This window comes from Oryctolagus cuniculus, chromosome 8, assembly GCF_964237555.1.
Source record: "Oryctolagus cuniculus chromosome 8, mOryCun1.1, whole genome shotgun sequence".
NCBI classification, from domain to species: Eukaryota; Metazoa; Chordata; class Mammalia; order Lagomorpha; family Leporidae; genus Oryctolagus; species Oryctolagus cuniculus.
This window is the reverse complement of record NC_091439.1, coordinates 67,574,913-67,597,096: the sequence shown is the minus strand read 5'-3', so window position 1 is coordinate 67,597,096 and position 22,184 is coordinate 67,574,913. Positions and strand designations below refer to the sequence as shown.

Genomic DNA, 22,184 nt, shown 5'->3' with positions numbered 1-22,184 from the left:
TCAACAATGTTATGATAACCGAAGAAGGAGAAAAAAAAGGAGAGTTAAATTTCAATATAAAATGGATCTTCAAGCTGGCAATATGGCGGAGTCTTAAAACATAATAATAAAAAAATAACAAAGTCTCTCAGGATCTCAGGATCTCCACATTGCTTTCTCTTTTTTGTTTTGTTCTGCTTTTGCCTGACAGGTTGCATTCTCTTGCTTGGATTTTTCATTAACAACTCTGGAAAAAATAGTTACTAATTCTGTTTCATTCATTTTTCCTTCATAATATCATAAAAACTCATTACCACAATTTGGTCGTTTAATGGCAATACTTCATAAATTACTGTTGAAAACTCTTGTTCCTGTTCTGTATCTAATTATTATATGTAAAATAGCTTACTAACTAATTTATCTTCATTACCAGGAAAAGCTCTTGCATTCATTTTTAGACCAATCATGCTATCATTAACAGCTGAGTCAATTTCAATTCTAGAAATCAAAATTATTTTTGGAATTTTAAATCCTTAAATAAATATCTATAGTTTATATTAGTTGTTATCTTGAACTTGAGAAAAAGTAGAATAATTCCATGTAACTGGCATGATATATATCTTGTACATGTGTATGAAAAATTTTCAAATCAGAATAAGGTGGCTTTTTCTAAACAACTTTAGCCTAATATAAGCTTTGTTTTGTCAATAATAGAATGCCAGATGGCTTTATTAGCATCAGTAAAATTGGTAAATGACTTTTGCTAAGATCAAGAAACATAAGATCCCCCCAAAAAACTATTATATTAAAAAATCTTTTTAAATCTTTTGCTGAATAACTGGGTTCTTTTTTTTCTCTTTTTACACACATTTAAAGAGGCATGATAAATATAAATGTATGCCTCAAATTGTCTATTTTAATTATTTTCCCCTGTAAAGCTTTAAAGGACAGTCTAGACTTGACTTACCTGGTCCATCAGGCATTTTTTCCATGCACCGGGGAGTTGCACTAAGAAAGGAGGCATGTCTTCTTTTAGCCACGATACTACGAGGTGGCATGTATTTATGTTTAACTTGGGACATCTCATATGATTTCTGAACATCATAGCTGCCTGGTGCTGGAATAACCTGAAAAACATGTTAATGGTTGAGCGTAAATACATATTTTGTTAAAAAAAAAAAAAAGGAAAGAAGATATCAGGTAGATGTTCACGCTAAGCAATGATATAAGTAGAAAAACATGAAATTGTTTTTTATTTAAACATTAAAATTAGAAAGACGGTCCCTAAATCAATGATCTTATAATAAAAGCATAAATTCAAAATTAAAAGTGAAGATAATATAAGCAGAATTGTGAAATATGATATCATATTATTTTTAAAATAGTCTCATGATATAGACTAAATGATCATTTTCAATTTAATAATGAAAATCAAATTTCAGACAGGAGTAAAATCAATACTTATTTGTTTTCATAAGTAGCAATACCATTCCTGCTTTACTGTTCTATAAGAGCATACTTATTCTACAAAATGAGACTGCTTATTTCATTTTTAATAGGTCTCAATTAAGTTAAAAGGTTTCCCCTTCATCATTTATGGCTCTTTATATGATCTCCCATTATATTAGCATTTTTAATCAACATAAACAAACATGGATGTTAATTAGTACAATAAAAATTCTAATCTAAATTAAATACAAATGTCATGTATTTGTTGCACAATTAATGCCTTCCATTAGCAAATTATCTTAATGAAAACTTTTAAAAGCCAATTTTCTTCAAATTATTTTAAAATAGCATATCTTTTTGAGTTTGACTCAACTGTATTGTGAATAACAAACAGTGTTTAAGGTTTAATAATTTCCTGGTACACAGTATGGTGTTATAGCTAAGAGAGTGGACTTTAGTGCTAGAATTCCAGGGTTCAAAATACCTGCTGCTTACTAGATGTATCAGCTTAGGCAATCCACTTAAACTGTATTCTCCTCAGTTTCCTCATCTTAAAATGATAAAAATGACAGCATTTATGTCATAAGCTTATTGTGAGAATTAAATGTTATTATGATTAGATTGGCACATGATTCCAAATAAGTAAACAAATCTAACTATTCTAGAAGACCTAATTACTGGGGAATAATGCTGAACAATTAAGGTCTGGCTAACAGGGTATTATTTTGGTGTTTCAAGTAAGTCAAACAAGTTTGAACCCTGAGAAAGTGTACTTTTGAAATCCTTCTAGGTATCACAAGTTATACAATACCATCTCTCGTTTCTTAAGCAGTATTATCTACTTCAAGCATACACCAACAACATTCTCTTCCATTTCCAAAGACTCATTCGATAGAAGAGTACTGTTCATGAATAGCATTGGAGATTCTCATCTAAAACCCCACATTTTTAGTTTGATCCTGTGTTGAACACCAATGTCATGATAGCTAAGTCAACTAAGAGATTCCAGGTGCTATTTTCTTCTTGCCTGCGATAATAATAATAAGAGTAGTCTGAGGACAAGCAGCAGTGGGAATATTTCCATAGACCACTCGCACATCTTTAAGGCTGTCTCTATGGCAATATGGAACGAACGTAAAAGAGACTGCAAAAGCACAAAGAAATCCTGATATATAATATTCCTGCATTATTTAAGAAAGTTTTACAAAGTTCTTAGTTGTGGCCGGCGCCACGGCTCACTAGGCTAATCCTCCACCTTGTGGCACCAGCACACCAGGTTCTAGTCCCAGTTGGGGCGCCGGATTCTGTCCCGGTTGCCCCTCTTCCAAGCCAGCTCTCTGCTATGGCCAGGGAATGCAGTGGAGGATGGCCCAAGTGCTTGGGCCCTGCACCCCATGGGAGACCAGGATAAGTACCTGGCTCCTGCCATCGGATCAGTGTGGTACGCCGGCTGCAGCGTGCCAGCCACAGCGGCCATTGGAGGGTGAACCAACGGCAAAAGGAAGACCTTTCTCTCTGTCTCTCTCTCTCACTGTCCACTCTGACTGTCAAAAAAAAAAAAAAAAAGTTCTTAGTTGTGCCACTATACATTTTAATTTTCTTACCCACAGCAATTATTGTTTCTTAACACCCTTCCTGGTGTCACCAACTATCCTTTCTTCTAGTACGTACCCTAGAAAGGATTAAATGGCTTGATTACTGCCACACAGCAACCATATATATATGTGTGTATGCACATATATAAATGTATAAGTGTATTCACACACCACACACACACAAACATATAGTGCCTTGGAGGCCAGCATTGTGACTCAGCTGGTTAAGCTGCCATCTGCAATGCTGGCATTCCATATAGGAATGCTGTTCTAGTCCCAGGAACTCCAGTTCCCTGATAATGCATCTGGGAAGGCAGCAAAAGATGACCCACATACTTGTACCTTGGCACTCATATGAGAGACTTGGTGAAGTTCCTGGCTCCTGGCTTTGGCTTGGCCCAATCTTGGTCATTGCATCTGTTTGGAGAGTGAACTAGTGGATGTATTCTCTCTCTGTCTCTCTCTCCTCCCTCCTCCCACATCCCTCCTCTCTCCTCTCTTCTTCTCTCTTCTCTCCTCTCTCCTCTCTCTCCCCCTCCCCCTCTTTTCTCTCTCTCTGTCACTGCCTTTTAAATAAATAAATAATATAAACATTTAAAAAATGTTTTGAAGGAAAGACAGAAAATCATATCAGTGATCATTTTCATTCTGCAGTAATTTGTTCAGATCGTGGAAAGTTCACCAAACTAACTACCTTAAATTCTAGTAGATTCACTGACTTTCCAATCATTTGAATTCATTTTTTACCCTTAAATACAATGAACTCTTGTATTTCTTCTTCTCAGAGGACTTTCAGCCTAATTTTCTACCTTATTTATGTTCCTGAATTCTTTTTACTTATTTTCAATTCTAATTTTATGTCACTGACAAGGTGAACACCATGTCGGAGGAAGTCTGTATAGATAACATCATCAATTTTCTATTAGTGATCTTTTATAAATCACAAAAGATAGGGAAGGCACATGAGAATGGATGTTATAGACATTTCTCATGCCTTTTGCCCACTTATGTCCAGAATTTGAACCCTGTTAGTGTTTGCAAACTCCCACATACTATATAGCAGAATCTGGGTCCCAAGGTAAAGGCTAAAAAAACTGATTTTCACTTTCCTAGTCTCACTTTATTTGGCAAGAACATGAATCTATGTTATAGGCTTAAATGCCAACCTTTGAATAGGTAGCCAGTTACATAAATAAACATGGAACCTAAAACATTGCACTTTTAAGAGAGCAACAGCAGTGCTAAGCAGTCATGTTCAGTTTCTATAGGCCACTGTAGTAGAGGCCATTTTATATTCAAGAAAAAAGTCATAAAATATCTAATTAACTAAAAGAATATGCATCAATGCAAATGGAGGGTAAATATGAGGTGTCATGACTTTCTCATCTTGAAAACCAGGGCCTTACTTTAAAATGACCTAAGAATCATAGAGTTAAAAGAATTAGTGTATGCAGAATTCTTAGAATAATATCTAACACATAAAGAGTCCTAGTATATGCTTTTCCTGCTATCATCATCATCATTAATATTTTTAGCTTTATTAGGGGTGGGACTACATGAACTCTAACTAAGTGATATTTCCTTTGTGTGAAGAGAGATACTATCTGAATATTTAAAAGGAAAGCCTAATATTTTAAGACACACACACACACACACACACACAGCTAGTTAACTAGTTAGGAATCACGTGAAGACTTGTGACTCTTTGTGTCCAAGTCAGCTACAATCAATCAATCAATAAATAAATAAATAAATGGGTCAGCATTGTGGTACAGTGGACTAAGCTATTGCTTGCAACCTAGCAACAAATATTAGAGTGCTGGTTCAAGACTCAGATGCTTTGCTTCCAATTTAGCTTCCTGCTAATGCATCTTAAATGGCAGTGAATGATGGCCCCAGCACTTAGGCCTCTGCCATCTGTGTGGGGAACCCAGATAGAGTTCCTGGCTCCTGGCATCAGCCTGGCTCCAACCTGGTTGAAGAGTGAACCAGCAAGTGGAAGACCTTTCTCTCGATGTCACTTTGTTATCCAAATATATATTTAAATAAATAAATAATAGAATTCACTGGTCTCAACCATCTCCAAAGGAAGGCTAGTCAGACAGTTTCTGTTTCAGTGGAACCATAGCTCATAATTTGTGATTTTATTTAAATCTATGAAGTCAAATTCCCTGAAACATTCTCCATGCTCGGTACCCTTTTATTAACGCATTTATACCCCAAGCTTGGCTGACCTGGAATCCCAGACACAATCTCTTGATATCAAAATTCAGAATTTTCCAATTCCACCTATTCCTGACATTTGACATGTGAAATTTCATATACTCTCTGACCTGGGACAAATGAAATTGCATGTAGTCTCTGCTCTTCTGATAATCAAACACTGACTACAGAACTCCTCTGCTCCAGCAAAGAATGGAGCATTAGATGCCTGTGGTTGTCTCTTCATGTTACAGCACATTGTGAATAAACACTGAACATCAGTTTCAGATTCAGAATAATTTTTTTTTACCATCCAACAGTAAAAAAAGAATCTGAGAATATTTTACATTGCATTCATTTTTTTAAATATAATTTTACTGGCTAGAGGATTATTGCTTATTTTCTCCCAGTATTTTGAATATGTCATCTCACTAATTTCTGGACTCCACTGTTTCTGATGAGACATTCACAATCATGTTTCTTCTGTTATACATAATAAGCTATTTTTCCTCTTACTATTTCAAGATGTTTTCTTTGTCTTTCAACAGTTTCATGTATCTAAGTAATGATGCATCTAAGTGTGCCTTTAGTTTATTTGTATCCTACTTAGAGTTCACTGAGCTAACTAAATCTATAAATTAACGTTCTTCATCAAATGTGTAAAATTTTAAATGATTATTTCTTCAAATATTTTTTTCTTCCCCCTCTCTCTTTCCTATATGGAATTCCCAGTACACATATTTACAATATTTGAGATTGAACCACTGGTATCAGAAAATTCATTTTGTTCAGTCTTTTCCTATTTTTTTCAAATTGAATTATGCCCATTGGCTTATCTCTTACTTCATTGATTCTATCTTCTCCTATCTCACATCTAGTGAGTTTCATTCTGTTTGCTTGCTTTCTTCCATGTATCTATAGAGATTATTTATTTATTGGTTCACTACCAGTAATTTTCCTTTGATTTTTTACAAAAGTTCCATAATTTACTTGAGAAAATTGTAATAGCTGCTTTGAAATATTCTTTTTCACCTGGAATCCGGTGGGTATGGTATCACACCCACCTGATATTTACATATCTAAAGGGTTTTGGTTGAAAAGTGAATCCTTTAGAGAACATAGTAACTCTGGATGTTTTCCATTAGTGAAGGTTGTTCATTTCACCTATGCTTTCAAATTTCAAAATAATAAAGACAATGAATTGTTTGCTTATTACTTCCAGAACTGTAGAGTTTCTTGTTTTCATTGTTGATATTTGTAATTTTTACCATTTTTCACTTCTTTTTACAGGAACACTGAAGAGTAGCTATGTCTCTTAAAGATATAAAAATAGAAATAAAGTAGATTTATCCTTACTTTTTAAATATCTACTTCCTCTTGAAGCTGTGCAAAGCTTTGCTTACATTTATGTAAGATATACATGCAAATTTAAAATTATCATAATAATGTATTCTGTAAATTTATCCTTTAAAAACACTGAGTAGCAATGATTTTTTTTTAAGATTTACTTACTTATTTGAAAGAGAGAGTTGAGGTGTGAGGGACATAAAAAGAGAGAGAGAGATCTTCCATACACTGGTTCACTCCCCAAATGGTTGCAATGGCTAGGACATGACCAGTCAAAAACCAGGAGCCAGGAGCTTCATCTGGGTCTTGCACATGGGTTCAGGGGCCTAAGGACTTGGGTCATCCTCTGCTGCTTTCCCAGGCACATTAGTCTGGAGCTGGATCAGAAGTGGAGCAGCTGGAACTCTAACCTGCACCCACATGGAATGCCAGTGTACAGGAGGCAGCTTAACCCACTATGCCATAATGCCAGCCCCATGATTATTTATTTCTAAACTTCTTTTTTTCTTAACTTAATTTATCCAGAATAAAAATAGTTATTCCCAGCCTGCCAACAATGCTAACCTCCAAAAAAGGTAAAATTTTAAAATCAGTTTTAAGGTTTTTCCAAGAGCTGTAGAAGAAAGATTTTATGTACTAAATTTCAAAAACAGAAGAGCCCTTCATATGTGAATTGAAATTGCAAGATATTTTCTTCACTAAGTGTATTTATCAAGACTGGGCAAGAGTTAAAGATGGGGTTTGTCACAGATTATTCTAAGGATGATTGAAGCTTTTGACGGTCACATAGCTAATAGAGAATAAATACTAAGGAACTGAAAATACATCACTGATATTTTACTATGGAATACATGCAGATGCTACAACAGACAAAAGGATGCAGGTCTGCAAGGGCTGGAAAAAGAGAGTGAAATCGTATACAGGCTACTGATGCTTGGTTGCCATACAAGAGTAAGAGCTGGCAAGAAACAAAAGCTTTGACACAGTTGCCATATATTGAATATAAATATATACATACATATATGTATATAGATATATATGTGTATATGTGTGTGTATACACATTCAGAAAAAAGTCATAAAATGTCTAAGGAACTAAAAGAATATGCATATATGTGTGTGTGTGTATACACATCCAGTCTTGCCAGCACTATTTACTGAAGAGATTATTCTTACTCCAAGGTAGGGTATTTGCACTTATTTCAAAAATGAGTTGATTTATGTAAATGCATTAATTCTGGGGCTTTCTATTCTGATCCATTGACTTATATGTCAGTTTTTACACCAGTCAATAAATATCATAAACAAATCAACAGAATGAAGATCAAAAAATATATGTTCATCTCAATAGACGAGGAGAGATCATTTGCTAACACCCCTTAATAATAAAAATGCTCTACAAATTAGGTATATTAGAACATATCTCAAAATTATAAACCAATAGCTAATATCATGCTGAACGGAGAAAAGCAAAAAGCATTACCCCTCAGATCTGGAACAAGACAGAGATATCCGCTTTCACTCCTCTTATTCAACATACTACTGGAAGTATTAAAGCAATTAGGAAAGAGAAAGAAATAAACAGCATCAAAATTGAAAGGGAGGATGTCAAAATATCCTTATCTACAGATGATGCTGTACATGGAAAATCCTAAACAATCACTAAAAAGCTGTTAGAATGGATAAACCTATTTAGTAAAGGTGGAAACAAAAAAAAAATACAAAATTAGTAGTTTTTATATGCTAATGATGAACACACAAAAAGGGAGAGAAAAAATCTGATTAACAATAGGTAAACACAAAAAATCAAATACTTCAGAGAAAGGTACCTCCTTCTTGGATGGCCCTTTCTTTCTTCTGGGATCTCACTCACAGAGATCTTTCATTTAGGGTTTTTTGTTTTTTCTTTTTTGTTTTTGCCAGAGTGTCTTGGCTTTCCATGCCTAAAGTACTCTCATGGGCTCTTCAGCCAGATCCTAATGCCTTAAGGGCTGATTCTAAGGCCAGAGTGCTGCTTAGGACATCTGCCATTCTATAAGTTGCTATGCATCCCGCTTCCCACATTGGATCATTCTCTACCTTTCTTATTCTATCAGTTAGTATTAGCAGACATTAGTCTTGTTTGTGTGATCCCTTTGACTCTTAGACCTATCAGTATGATAAATTGTGAACTGAAATTGATCACTTGGACTAGTGAGATGGCATTGGTACATGCCACTTTGATGGGATTCTACTGGAATCCCCTGGCACATTTCTAACTCCACCATTTGGGGCAAGTCAGCTTGAGCATGTCCCAAATTGTCCATCTCCTCCCTCTCTTAATCCCACTCTTATATTTAAGAGATCACTTTTCAGTTAAACACCTAAGAATAATTGTGTGTTAATTACAGAGTTCAACCAATAGTATTAAGTAGAACAAAAAAACAATACTAAAAGGGATAAAGTATTAAATTGTACATCAGCAGTCAGGACACTATGACCTTGTCTAAATAAGATCAAAGTCGGCAAACTCAAAAGGCTTCCATAGCCTTGGTAACTCATAACAAGATCCTTGGGAGATTACTGACGCCATAAACAAGAGTGTCAATTTGTTAAGTCAACAACAGGAGTCACTATGCACTTACACCTCATGTAGGATCTCTGTCCTTAATGTGTTGTTCCATGTGAATTAACGCTATAACTAGTACTCAAACAATATTTTACACTTTATGTTCTGTGTGGGTGCAAACTGATGAAATCTTTACTTAGTATATACTAAATCAATCTTCTGTATATAAAGATAATTGAAAATGGATCTTGAAGTGAATGGAATGGGAGAGGGAGTGGGAGATGGGAGGGGTGCAGGTAGGAGAGAAGTTATGGGGGGAAAAAGCCATTGTAATCCATAAACTATACTTTGGAAATTTATATTTACTAAATAAAAGTTTAAAAAATCAAATACTTAGTAATAAATTTAACCAAAGAAGTTAAAAATCTTTAAAAAGAAAATAATAAAACATTGATGAAAGAAAGCATCAATGACACCAAAAAATTAAAAAAAGATTCCCCATTCATGGACTGGAAGAATTAATATAATTAAAATGTCTAAGCTACCTAAAGCAATCTAGTGATTCAATGAAATCCCTATGAAAATACCAATGACATTCTTTACAGAATCCTAAAAAAAAAAATCATAAAATTCATATGGAATCACAAATGACCCAGAATAGCCAAATTGATGCTGAGTGAAAAAATAAATAAAATAAGCTAGAAGCATCATAATACCTGACTTCAAGTCACCCTGCAAAGCTATTGTAATTATAACTGCATGGTATGGGGGCCAGCACTGCGGCATGGCAGGTGAAGCTGCTGCCTGCGATTCCAGCATCCCATGTGGGCACCGGTTTGGATCCCAGCTGCTCCATTCAATCCAACTCTCTGCGGTTAAAGATGGCCTGAGCCCTTGGGACCCTGCACCTGCGTGGGAGACCCGAGGGGGCTCCTGGCTCCTGGCTTCAGATCGGCGCAGCTCTGGCTGTTGCAGCCAATTAGGGAGTGAACCAGGGGATGGAAGATCTCTCTCTCTCTCTCCCTCTCTCTTTCTCTCTCTCTCTGCCTCTCCTCTCTCTGTGTAACTCTGGCTTTTGAATAAATAAATAAATCTTTAAAAAAAGAAATGGCATGGTAGGGGCCTAATGATATTTTATAAAAGAAACTAGAATTATCAGTATACCAGGATACTTCAAGGCTCAGTAATGAATAAGTAAAACTGCAGGTAGACAAAATCATCTAACTAATAAACCATTCACCTCACATAATTTCTTCAATACAACATTATACAAGATACATTTGAAATAATTTTTCCAGGGGCTAATGCTACAACATAGTGGGTTAAAGCCCTGGCCTGAAGCACCGGCATCCCAGCACCGATTCCAGTCCCACTGCTCCTCTTTCGATCCAGCTCTCTGCTATGGCCTGGGAAAGCAGAAGATGGTCCAAGTCCTTGTGCCCCTGCACTCACATGGGAGACCTGGAAGAAGCTCCTGGCTCCACTTCAGATCTGCACAGCTCCAGCTGTTGCGGCCATCTGGGGAGTGAACCAGCTGATGGAAGACCTTTCTCTCTATGTCTCTACCTCTCTCTGTAACTCTGTCTTTCAAATAAATAAAATAAAACTTTTTTAAAAAAAGAAATAATATTTCTTGTGTTTTCTGGACATTTCTATATCATTATCCTCATAAAAACTCATTAGCTTCCCTAATCCTCAACTATATAACCACCTATCCTTTCTCATCTAATTACACTAGTTCCTTATTTAACCTTCTATACTGAAAATATAGAACCTAGCTTATTATATTCCTTAACTTTCTATTCTATATCTAAAAGATATCAAAGTTATGTTCATTTTAACCTTTCACATATTATTATGTCACCATTAAGTCTTTCAGAGCCACCATCTGCATGCCAGGTTCACGTAAGTTACTGAACCTGCAGGAAACTCTCATTGGCATCCAAGTGGCTATAGTAAAATTTTTAAGAAAATCCCCCCAATGTTCAAGGCCTTTTTCCAATTTGAAGTCAAATTTATAATTTATAAGTATTTCATGAAGCATTTTGATCACTCTGGCTTTAAGGGATGCCACTTGCATTTGAATGCTACAACTTATTATAATATAATAATATCATCAGGCATCCAGGCTCCTTCATGTTTTCTATGTTACCATATTTAGATTGTGACCTTCATCCTTAGAGTTTCAAAAAACTGACCATATCTTTTGTAATAACATTCTCATTTCAAAAATGAAGACAGGATGGCATGGGTCTTGTAACCCAGAAGATTAAGAAACTGCATTGAAGTGCTTAGTGCAAGTCCCACCTACTCCACTTTTTTTTTTAACTTTTATTTAATGAATATAAATTTCCAAAGTACAGCTTATGGGTTACAATGGCTTCCCCCCCCCATAACGTCCCTCCCACCCGCAACCCTCCCCTTTCCCACTCCCTCTCCTCTTCCATTCACATCAAGATTCATTTTCGATTCTCTTTATATACAGAAGATCAGTTTAGCATACATTAAGTAAAGATTTCAACAGTTTGCTCCCACACAGAAACATAAAGTGAAAAATACTGTTTGAGTACTAGTTATAGCATTAAATCTCAATGTACAGCACACTAAGGACAGAGATCCTACATGAGGAGTAAGTGGACAATGACCCCTGTTGTTGACTTAACAAAATGCACTCTTGTTTATGGCATCAGTAATCACCCTAGGCTCTTGTCATGAGCTGCCAAGGCTATGGAAGCCCCCTGAGTTCACTGACTCTAATCATATTTAGACAAGGCCGTGGTCAAAGCGGAAGTTCTCTCCTCCCTTCAGAGAAGGTACCTCCTTCTTTGATGACCCATTCTTTCCACTGGGATCTCACTCATGGAGATCTTTCATTTAGGCTTTTTTTTTTTTTCCCCAGAGTGTCTTGGCTTTCCATGCCTGAAATACCCTCATGGGCTTTTCAGCTGGATCCACATGCCTTAAGGTCTGATTCTGAGGCCAGAGTGCTGTTTAGGACATCTGCCATTCTATGAGTCTGCTGTGTATCTCACTTCCCATGTTGGATCGTTCTCTCCCTTTTTCATTCTATCAGCTAGTATTTGCAGACACTATTCTTGTTTATGGGATCCCTTTGGCTCTTAGTCCTATCATTATGATCAATTGTGAACAGAAATTGATCACTTGGACTAGTGAGATGGCATTGGTACATGACACCTTGATGGGATTGAATTGGAATCCCCTGGTATGTTTCTAACTCTACCTTTTGGGGCAAGTCAGCTTGAGCATGTCCCAAATTGTACATCTCTCCCCTCTCTTATTCCCCACCACTCCACTTCTGATTCAGCTTCTCACTAATATGCCTGAAAGGTAGCAGATGATGGCTCAGCTGCTTTTGTCCCTGCCACCCATATGGGAGACCCAGATGAAGTCCCCGGACCCTGGTTTCAGCCTGGCCCAGTCTCAGCTGTCACAGGCATTTGGGAATTGAACCAGAGGATGGAACATATTTACCTCTACCTCTCTCTCTCTCTCTCTCTCTCTCTCTGTGTGTGTGTGTGTATCTGTGTGTATGTCATCATCTTATCTGTGTCACTCTTTCAAATAAATACATAAAAACTTTTAATAAAGAAACGAAAAAGAGAAATGGAAAAGGCAATATTGTACTTACAGCTAAAACAGCCTTCGCAGAGGAAAATTTCTGGAAGCACAGTCTAATAACATTTGTCTTCTTTGCATTGATTAAAACCATATCAATTAACTACCATATAGTTACAAAGGGGAAATAAAAAAATGGATTCTGTTAGCAAGAAAGAAAGAGAAAATGAATATGGGAAAGGCATCTGGCATTATCAGTCAACAGTTCTCTTCCTTTGAGGGCATAAAACTACAAAAAGATTAACTTTCCTCAGCTGCTATCCAAGACAGTGGATTATCTATGCATGCCAAAAGATCTCTCCCATTGCTTACTGATTTTATTCTCCAGTTCTAACTCAATCTTAGGATCTCAATTCTTCTTTGAATCCATTAGCTTTGTCAGGTGTCATAAGATAAGCACTCAGAACACATATTTATTTATTCTGTGGCCATTTTTACACATGTACTAAACAAGTCTTTTTAATGATTTGTTTAACATCATCCATTTTCACAGGAATGTAAACTACTCCAGGTTCACAAAGACTCAGTTTTGCTATACTCAATGATGACAAGTATCTTTTCATACATTAAGTGATCAATGAATATTTTCTAATCTGTGAGTGAATACCAGTTAACAAATGTATAGATCAATCTGTAGGTATCTATTTTAAAGCCTTCTCTGTCACAGTTAGCTGTGTTGTTGCACTCTCCCAAAATAGAACTGACACTGTGGCTTCAGAGTATTTTCCACCCATACCATGCTTACATTTGCCTCAAATATAAGCCCCTGTGTTAAGTGTGTGCTGCTTAAAGGCTATGCAAGTACTGTTTCCCTAAAAACATGTACGTTTCCAACAAAGTCAGACATGATTTAAAACATCAGCAATGATGCAGAAGTGTGGAAATGTCTATTCAAACTTTCACCACAGACAAACACACAAAGTCATTACAGTGTGCTTTCAGGTAGTTAAATTGAATTCATAATTGTCATGAGATGCATTTCCTTCTCTTTGATATCAAAACGTAGCAAAAAATTTCCACTATCATCCATGATATTGCTTATATAAAAAAGTGTATGTCAGCAGATTAAAATAAAACACATGAACATAAATGGCCTAGATAATCTTTCTGTCCCAGCAAATACTAATGTTATTGAGGCAGAAAAAAGGCAGAAATTATCATCAATTGTATTATCTCAAATTGGCATAATATGATTTCTTCAGAATTTTACTTTCAATTGCTTGTAATGTCGTATATAAAGAAAGAAAGTACATCTTTCAAAAGAACATAATTGGGGGCCGGCACTGTGGTGTAGCGGATAAAGCCACTGCCTTTAGTGCCAGCACTCCATTTGGGTGCCTTTTTGAGTTCCGGCTGCCCCACTTCCCATCCAGCTCTCTGCTATGGCCTGGGAAAGCAGTAGATGTCCCAAGTCGCAGGCCCCTGCACCTGCATAGGACACCTGGAAGAAGCTCTAGGCTTCTGGCTTTGGATCAGTGCAGCTTCAGCTGTTGTGGCCATCTGGGGAATGAATGAACCAGTGGATGGAGGACCTCTCTCTCTCTCTCTCTCTTTGTCTTTCTCTCTCTCTGCCTCTCCTCTCTCTCTGTAACTCTTTCAAGTAAGTAAGTAACTCTTAAAAAAAAAAAAAAAAAACTGATCCCAAGACCAATTGAACAGATTTAGATTAGGAATTAAAAATCAAGTTGATAAGAATGGAAGAGAAATTTTTTAATATAAGCTGTGAAATTTACATGAAATTAAATAGCAGTCAGGAAAATTTAATATGTGAATTTAAATAGCATTTAGGAAAATTCCCTAACCCTAGAGAAGTATCTACAGGTATGAAACCATTCAATTTCATGTTCACATTTTTTACATATTTTAAAGTTTATTAATAAAAACAGAATAGATTTCATGTATTTCAATGATACAATACTAACAAGATAATCATATTTCCCTCCATTCCTTTCTCCCTCCCTCAATTCCTCTCCTTCCTTGCTTTTATTTCCTTAATTTTTTGTAAAAACATAATTTCATTCCACTTTATAATCAAAGGCTTAATTCACCACTAACCATAATATTCAAAAAGTAAAAACTTTTTAATCAAATGATTCTTATTGCTATCTATTTATTTTCAGGATGGAAAGAACAACCCCTTTTATAAAAATAGGGATAATCTCATTATTGAAATACCACAGTATTTGAAGTCAAAATGGCTGGGTTACATTCACAGTGGGTTTTTACCCTTAAGAAGGCCCTCAGGAAAGGGCAGATTCAACATGCATGAATGTAGGTACACTGTATTCACTTTTGCCACAAAGAACTAGAGGGAAAAAAAGGAAGGACTACATTTTAAGGACAGTGACTGAGGGAGAACTTCGAAATTCCAATGGAAGCATGGGAACTCCAAACAGCACAGACACTAAACAGGGCAGCATAAAGAGGGAAACAAAGTGCACTGCAATTGTGATCTTGGATCCACAGCAGAGGAAAACTCTAGATTGCCAGGAAAAGGGAAGTAGCAAAGCATGAGGGACCTACTATTGCTGTAGACCAGCAGTACTAACTATAGGATTCTACAGTCCTCAAAAGTTTTATGGGGAGCTACCTGGAGTCTGTGTGAGGGGACCTAACTGGAGGCTTTGTGATGACTTTGCTCTAGAGAGGGGACCTACCTTTGACCCGACCCAATCCTCAGAACCAAAGCTGCTACAGCACGGCATAATAATCAGAATACAGTCACTGTTACATTCCTTCATTCCATGGAGAGCAAGTAGGTGAAGGACAGGCCTCTCCATGCACAGGGACGCAAGGACCATGATAGTGACTGCCACAAGCAGTGGCGTCACCCAGGCTAACCTTGTGGGAACAGAGAATGATTGCCTTCATACCCCATGGCTATGGAACCAGAGCTCCCACTGCCACAAGCTCCAGCATCATTCAAGTTGCTTCACGGTGCCAGTGGACACATGCATGTGGAAGTTCACATCCACTGCAAAGTTGCATAATCACCTTTATAAACAGCTGGAATCTAGACTACTGAAGCACTTCTAGATACCACTGATACTGATTAAAGCTTAGGGAACCACAGGGAAGCTATATTTAGGTGTCCATTTAGAAGAAGGCCAAAGAACCCACCCCAAAACACCCTTCTAAACAAAACATCCAAACTAAAGAAAAAAAGGCCTTTCCTACAAAAGCTGCTACACAAAAGTAAAAGAGGCAAGTTTCATACAGGACACAAGAAACATGAAAAACCAAGTATGAAACCACCAAAGGAATAAAATAATTCTTTAGGAATACATCCTGCTGTGAAGAAAATCTAAAAGATGTAAAAAAAGAAAGAAAAACAAACAAACTTAATGTAATGACCCTTTTAAAACTCAGTGAGATATAAGGGAATATAGACAGACAATTTCACAAAATAAGGAAAACAGCTCACGATGACTAACAGAGTCTACAAACAAGTTGCCACTATTGTGGAATAGCAAGTAAAGCTGCCAACGGCAACACCAGCATCCCATACAGGCGCCTGTTCATGTCCCAACTGCATGACTTCCTAATCCAGCTCCCTGCTAATGGCCTGGGAAAAGCAGTGAAGGGTGACTGGAGTGTTTGGACCCCTGCCACCTATGTGGAAGACCAGGATGAAACACCTGGCTCCTGGCTATGGTCTGGCACAGCTCTGGTCATTGCAGCTATCTGGGGAGTGAATCAGATGAAAGATTCTCTCTCTCTCTCCCTCTCTCTCTCTGTCTCTCTGTCTCTATTACTCTTGCTCTTTCACTGTAATTGTAACTCTGACTTTCAAATAAATAAACCTTTTTTTAAAAATAAAGATTGTCAACAAAAACATAGAAATCATAAAAAAGGTCAATCAAAAATCATGCAGCTGAAAACATCTATCAGTGAAATACTGATTACAATTGAAGATGTCATCAACAGACTAGATCAAAGAGAGAAAAGAATCTGTGAACTTAAGGACAAGTATTTTGAAACCACACAGGCAAACAAAAGAAAATAAAAATGCCTATAAGACATATGGGAAACCGTTATAACAATATTTGTTGGCCAGGGGTCACAGAGGGAAAGGAAAGTGAAAAGACATTAAGACACTGAAATCTTTTTTTATTGTAACTTTTAAAAAAATGTATTTAAGGAATAAGAACTTCATGTACTTCATATATACAAATTTAGGAGCATAATGATTCTTCCCATTTTGCCTCCCTCCCACCCATACTCCTGCCCTTCATCATCCTCCCTCTCCTATTCCCATGCTTATTTTTTACAAAATTCTATTTTTAGTTAACTTCATACTCATAAGATTAACCCTACACTAAGTAGAAGGATCAACAAATAGTATGAAGAAAATATTTAAAAAAAAATAAAAAGCATTATTCCTTAACAGTCAAGACAAGGGCTGTTCAAAATCATTACATCACAAAATGTCAATTTCACTCCTATAGATTACCTTTTAGGTACTCTATTAGTAACCACAGATCAGAGAGAATATATGGTATTTTTCTCTCTGGGACTAGTTTTTTTTCAATAAGTACAATGCTTTCCAGTTGCACCCATTTTGTTGCAAATGACAAGATTTCATTTTTTACTGCTATATCCTATAGTGTACATATTCCATAATTTCTTTATTGAGTCTTCAGTTGATGGACATCTAGGTTGATTCCATATCTCAGCTATTGTTAATTGAGCTGCAATGAACATGGGATTTCAGATAACTCTTTCAAGTGCTGATTTCATTTTCTACATCATTCTTCATTCTATTTTTTCTCTTACTATATAATTTCAAATGATCTCTAAGCTTCATCAAGTCTGATGATCACTATTTCAATCTAATTTCACTTACCGTATTCATCAGCTACAGAATTTGATGTTTTGAATTTCTCTCTTCGTTAAACTTTTCATTTTGTCCTTGTAAGCTTTCTTAATTTTGTCATCTGTATGTATTCTGTTGTAGCTCTCTGAGATTCCTTAAAACAAATATTTGGGATTTTTTTTTTCTTCAGGCAATTCACACATCTCAATTTCTTTGGGGTCACTTATAACTTTATTAGTTTTCTTGGGTGTTGTTTTGTTTACTTGACCCTTTGTTATTCATGTAGCCTTGTGTTAAAATCTGCATTTGAAGCAGCAAACACCTCTCCTGTCTTTAGATTATCAGTCTAATCAGCAGGTAAAGATATTGCCCAGCTGGGTTCCAAGACTACTAAATCACCTGTTTTATTACAACTAAGCAGGCTAAAGCTTGGTCACATGGCTGTCGCCAAGTCCACAGTTTGGTTCACAGGTAGCAAGCCAATTACTGGGAGTACAAGTAAAAGCGATTCTTCCAGGTTTTCCAGGTGGATGACACTCTCTGGAACCACTGTTGATTAGAGCTGAACATAGGGCAGGACAATGCTTGAAGTCTGCAGAGAAGTCAGCAGGCAGTGCCCATTACCTGGGTTATGAATGAGTGGGGCCCTGCTATATTCCTGAGTAGGATCTTGCTGAGTCCCTACATATGTTCCAGGATGGCCGAGACCACCTTTAACACTGAGGTAGATAAGTACTGAAGCAGGTCACACAGTGCTTCAGGTTATACATTCAGGACAGAGGTCAGTGAGACTGTCACTGGGAGATTAGTTTCATGTGTTTCCAAATGATTTCCCTGTACAGATGGGTGTTGCTGGAACCCTGAATGGAGAGAAGTATATACAGGATTGCTTCAAGATCCTGGCTAGCAGGCCTGTTATCTATATCAGGAGTATAGATAAATGTGGCCCCTTCAGGGTTCCTATAAGGGAAGGGCTGACTCAAGACAAGCATAAAGTCACAGAGAGGTGAGTCGCAGGTCCTCTTCAGATCCATAGTCAGGCCTGTAGTCACTGGATCTTTTATCAGAGCACAGATGGACATGCCTCCTTCTGGGTCCTTTGAAAAATAGGACTGGTTGCAGGACAATTGCTACGTATGAGAGGAATCAAGGCCACAGGGACACAGGACTGTTTTCAAGTCCATAGCTAGGACTTTCACAGTCAGTGAACGTGCCATCTGGGCATGGGTTTGATTTCCTAAAAACATCTCTGCTCAGTCTTGCACATCACTGGAGTTTTGAAACCTCTGACCTAAACCTCAAAGTTCCCACTGATGCTCTTCTGTCCATAGAAGGCTATTGCATTATTATTGCAATGGGGGATATGAAGAGGGGCCCTCGTCATCTACCTTCTTGTTGATGTAGTGTTATTCTACTGCATTACTCAACCAGACCTTACTGACAAATATAGTCCAATCCTAATTTTGCATTATTATAAACAATGACATGACATCTGTATATTTTATGCAGTTCCACACATAGAAATCAATTGTGGAGGCTGGCATTATGGCACAGCAAGTTAAGCTGCTGCCTGCAATGCCAACACCCTATAGGAGTGCTGATTCAAGTCCCACCTACTCCACTTTTAACCCAGTTCCCTGTTAATGTGCCTGGAAAAGCAGAGGAAGAAGGCTCTAGTGTTTGAGCCCCTGGCATCCACATTGGTAACCCAAATGGTGTTTTAAGCTCTTGGCTTCAGCATGGTCCAGCGCTGGCCAGCAATTTGGGGAGTGAACCAATGGATGGAATACCTGTCTCTCACTCTATCTCACTCTATCTTTGTGTGTGTGAGTGTTGTATGTGTGTTTCCCTCTTTCTAACTCTGTCAAATAAATGAAATAAATATTTAACAAAAAATTTGTGCATAATAAGATAGACGTCTCAAAAAATTGTTAGGGCAAGGAGCATGTGGAGTCTCACATCATATTGAAATTACCAAGTAGCTTCAGAAAGATTTTTATCAATTTAACTTCTCTTAATACTGTCTATTTTACCATCATTGCTATCACCAAGCTTAATGTATTAAAACTCTCCTAAATGTGGAGATATACTTCTTCCTTCCCATTCTACTAATTTAATTTTGAGTCAGTCTGAGCATCTTTTCATGCATTTATAACTATCTCTAGACTATTTTCGATTTAACTTCCATCTTTTCTTTCCTATTAGCAAGCTGTTATTCTTTATTGAGGAAATAGCCTTTTTGTCTTCCACATATTATTAAAAAATTACTTCCGGTTTATAATTTAGTGTTTGGCTTTTGAGCATTTGTTTAATGGTTTAGAAAATTACAGATTCAGATTTATTTTTGGTAAAGTGTTTTGGAGTACTTTTTGTTTTAAATTTTCTATAGAAAAGTGCTACCCTTTTAGAAATCACATTTATCTGATATTTCCTTTATAGCTTCCTGTTTTATGCTTTGTTTAAAAAGTGTATTGCAGTCAAAAGTTATTTTAATACAAATTAGTTCTTTTAGATTGAAATATTTAATCCATTAAAAATAACAAAAACAGTCACATTATATTGCTGTCACTATATGACTCATGACTCAAATTTATCAAGGTACCCAATAGAGAATTAAAAAAACCATCCATAAGACACTGCATTCTAGGAAGTCTCACCATAAAAGCAAAGTACTATAAGCAGAGAGAGAAAATACCCTAATGGAAGTACTTAGCACTGTAGTTTTTGATGACCTCCAAGAAATCAAAGTGGTAGAAAAATAGGCTAGAAGAGGTGGGGTGAAATGCTAGGGATTTAATGCAACAGAATTCTAGATGGATGCTTACTAGATATTGAAAATTACAATTGTAGACTAGATATGCTCAACTGTCACTTAAGTCAATAGCGATTAGGTTTTAAAAATCACAATCCTCCGCCTTGCGGCGCTGGCACACTGGGTTCTAGTCCCGGGCAGGGCGCCGGATTCTGTCCCGGTTGCCCCTCTTCCAGGCCAGCTCTCTGCTGTGGCCAGGGAGTGCAGTGGAGGATGGCCCAAGTGCTTGGGCCTTGCACCCCATGGGAGACCAGGATAAGTACCTGGCTCCTGCCATTGGCTCAGCACGGTGCACTGGCCGCAGCGCTCCAGCCGCGGTGGCCATTGGGGAGTGAACCAACGGCAAAGGAAGACCTTTCTCTCTGTCTCTCTCTCTCACTGTCCACTCTGCCTGTCAAAAAATAAAAAAAAAAAATCACAATTCATAAAGCTTGAATACATATGGGGTTCAGCTTATTTTATCTTCATCTAAGGGTATTTAAAATGTATGTCAGCCGGCACCCCAGCTCACTAAGCTAATCCTCCACCTTGTGGCGCCGGCACACCGCATTCTAGTCCCGGTCGGGGCACCGGATTCTGTCCCGGTTGCCCCTCTTCCAAGCCAGCTCTCTGCTGTGGCCAGGGAGTACAGTGGAGGATGGCCCAAGTACGTGGGAACTGCACCCCATGGGAGACCAGGAGAAACACCTGGCTCCTGCCATTGGATCAGCGTGGTGCGCTGGCCGCCGCGCACAGGCCGCCGCGGCCATTGGAGGGTGAACCAACGGTAAAAGGAAGACCTTTCTCTCTGTCTCTCTCTCTCACTGTCCACTCTGCCTGTCAAAAAAAAAAAAAAATGTATGTTGGGGCTGGCGCTGTGGCATCCCTTATGGGTGCCAGTTCATGCCCAGCTGTTTCACTTCTGATCCAGCTCTCTGCCATTGCCTGGGAAAGCAGAAGATGGCCCAAGTCCTTGTCCCTGCACATGTTGGGGAGACCTGCAAGGAGCTCCTGGATCCTGGCTTTGGATCAGCACAGCTCTGGTCATTGTGGCCATTTGGAGAGAGAAGCAGTGGATGGAGGTCCTCTCTCTCTGTCTCTACCTCTCTCTGTAACTCTGTCTTTCAAATAAATAAAATAAATCCTTAAAAAAATTAATTAAATTTAAAAAATAAATAAATAAAATGTATGCCAACATGTGAGAATTAGAAGAAGAGGAGCCGGCGCCATGGCTCAATAGGCTAATCCTCCACATTGCGGCACCGGCACACCGCATTCTAGTCCCAGTCGGGGCACCGGATTCTGTCCAGGTTGCCCCTCTTCCAGGCCAGCTCTCTGCTGTGGCCTGGGAGTGCAGAGGAGGATGGCCCAAGTGCTTGGGCCCTGCACCCCATGGGAGACCAGGAGAAGCACCTGGCTCCTGCCTTCGGATCAGCACAGCGTGCCGGCCGCAGCGCGCCGGCCACAGCGGCCATTGGAGGGTGAACAAATGGCAAAAGGAAGACCTTTCTCTCTGTCTCTCTCTCTCACTGTCCACTCTGCCTGACCAAAAAATAAAAGAAAGAAGAAGAAGAGGAATGTGAAAGTCTCTGTGATGTTGCTTTTTGCTTTTTATGTTTTCAAACCAAATATTTGAAAGGCATGTGAAAAATAACAAAATAAGAGTTAATATATACATATTTATTTAGCTAGTTTCAAGATAATAAGGGCCTCTTAAATGCAAAACAAAAACAAAACAATAAAAATTAATCAATCCAAAGACAAACATCAATAAGTGGATAAATAAAAATCGTAAATATTTATAAGCAAAAATTATAAGAAC

At 37.7% G+C, this 22,184-nt stretch overlaps 1 protein-coding gene across 6 annotated transcripts in view; it reads right to left on the bottom strand.

The window, feature by feature from the left end:
- The window catches only part of STPG2 (sperm tail PG-rich repeat containing 2), a 604,392-nt gene that overhangs the window by 347,793 nt on the left and 234,415 nt on the right, over positions 1-22,184 (bottom strand). For all 6 annotated transcript variants that reach the window (XM_070047844.1, XM_070047843.1, XM_051820162.2 and 3 more), the window contains one exon: positions 947-1,106. In XM_070047844.1, the coding sequence (XP_069903945.1) occupies positions 947-1,106 (160 nt within the window). The remainder of the gene's footprint in view (positions 1-946; positions 1,107-22,184) is intronic.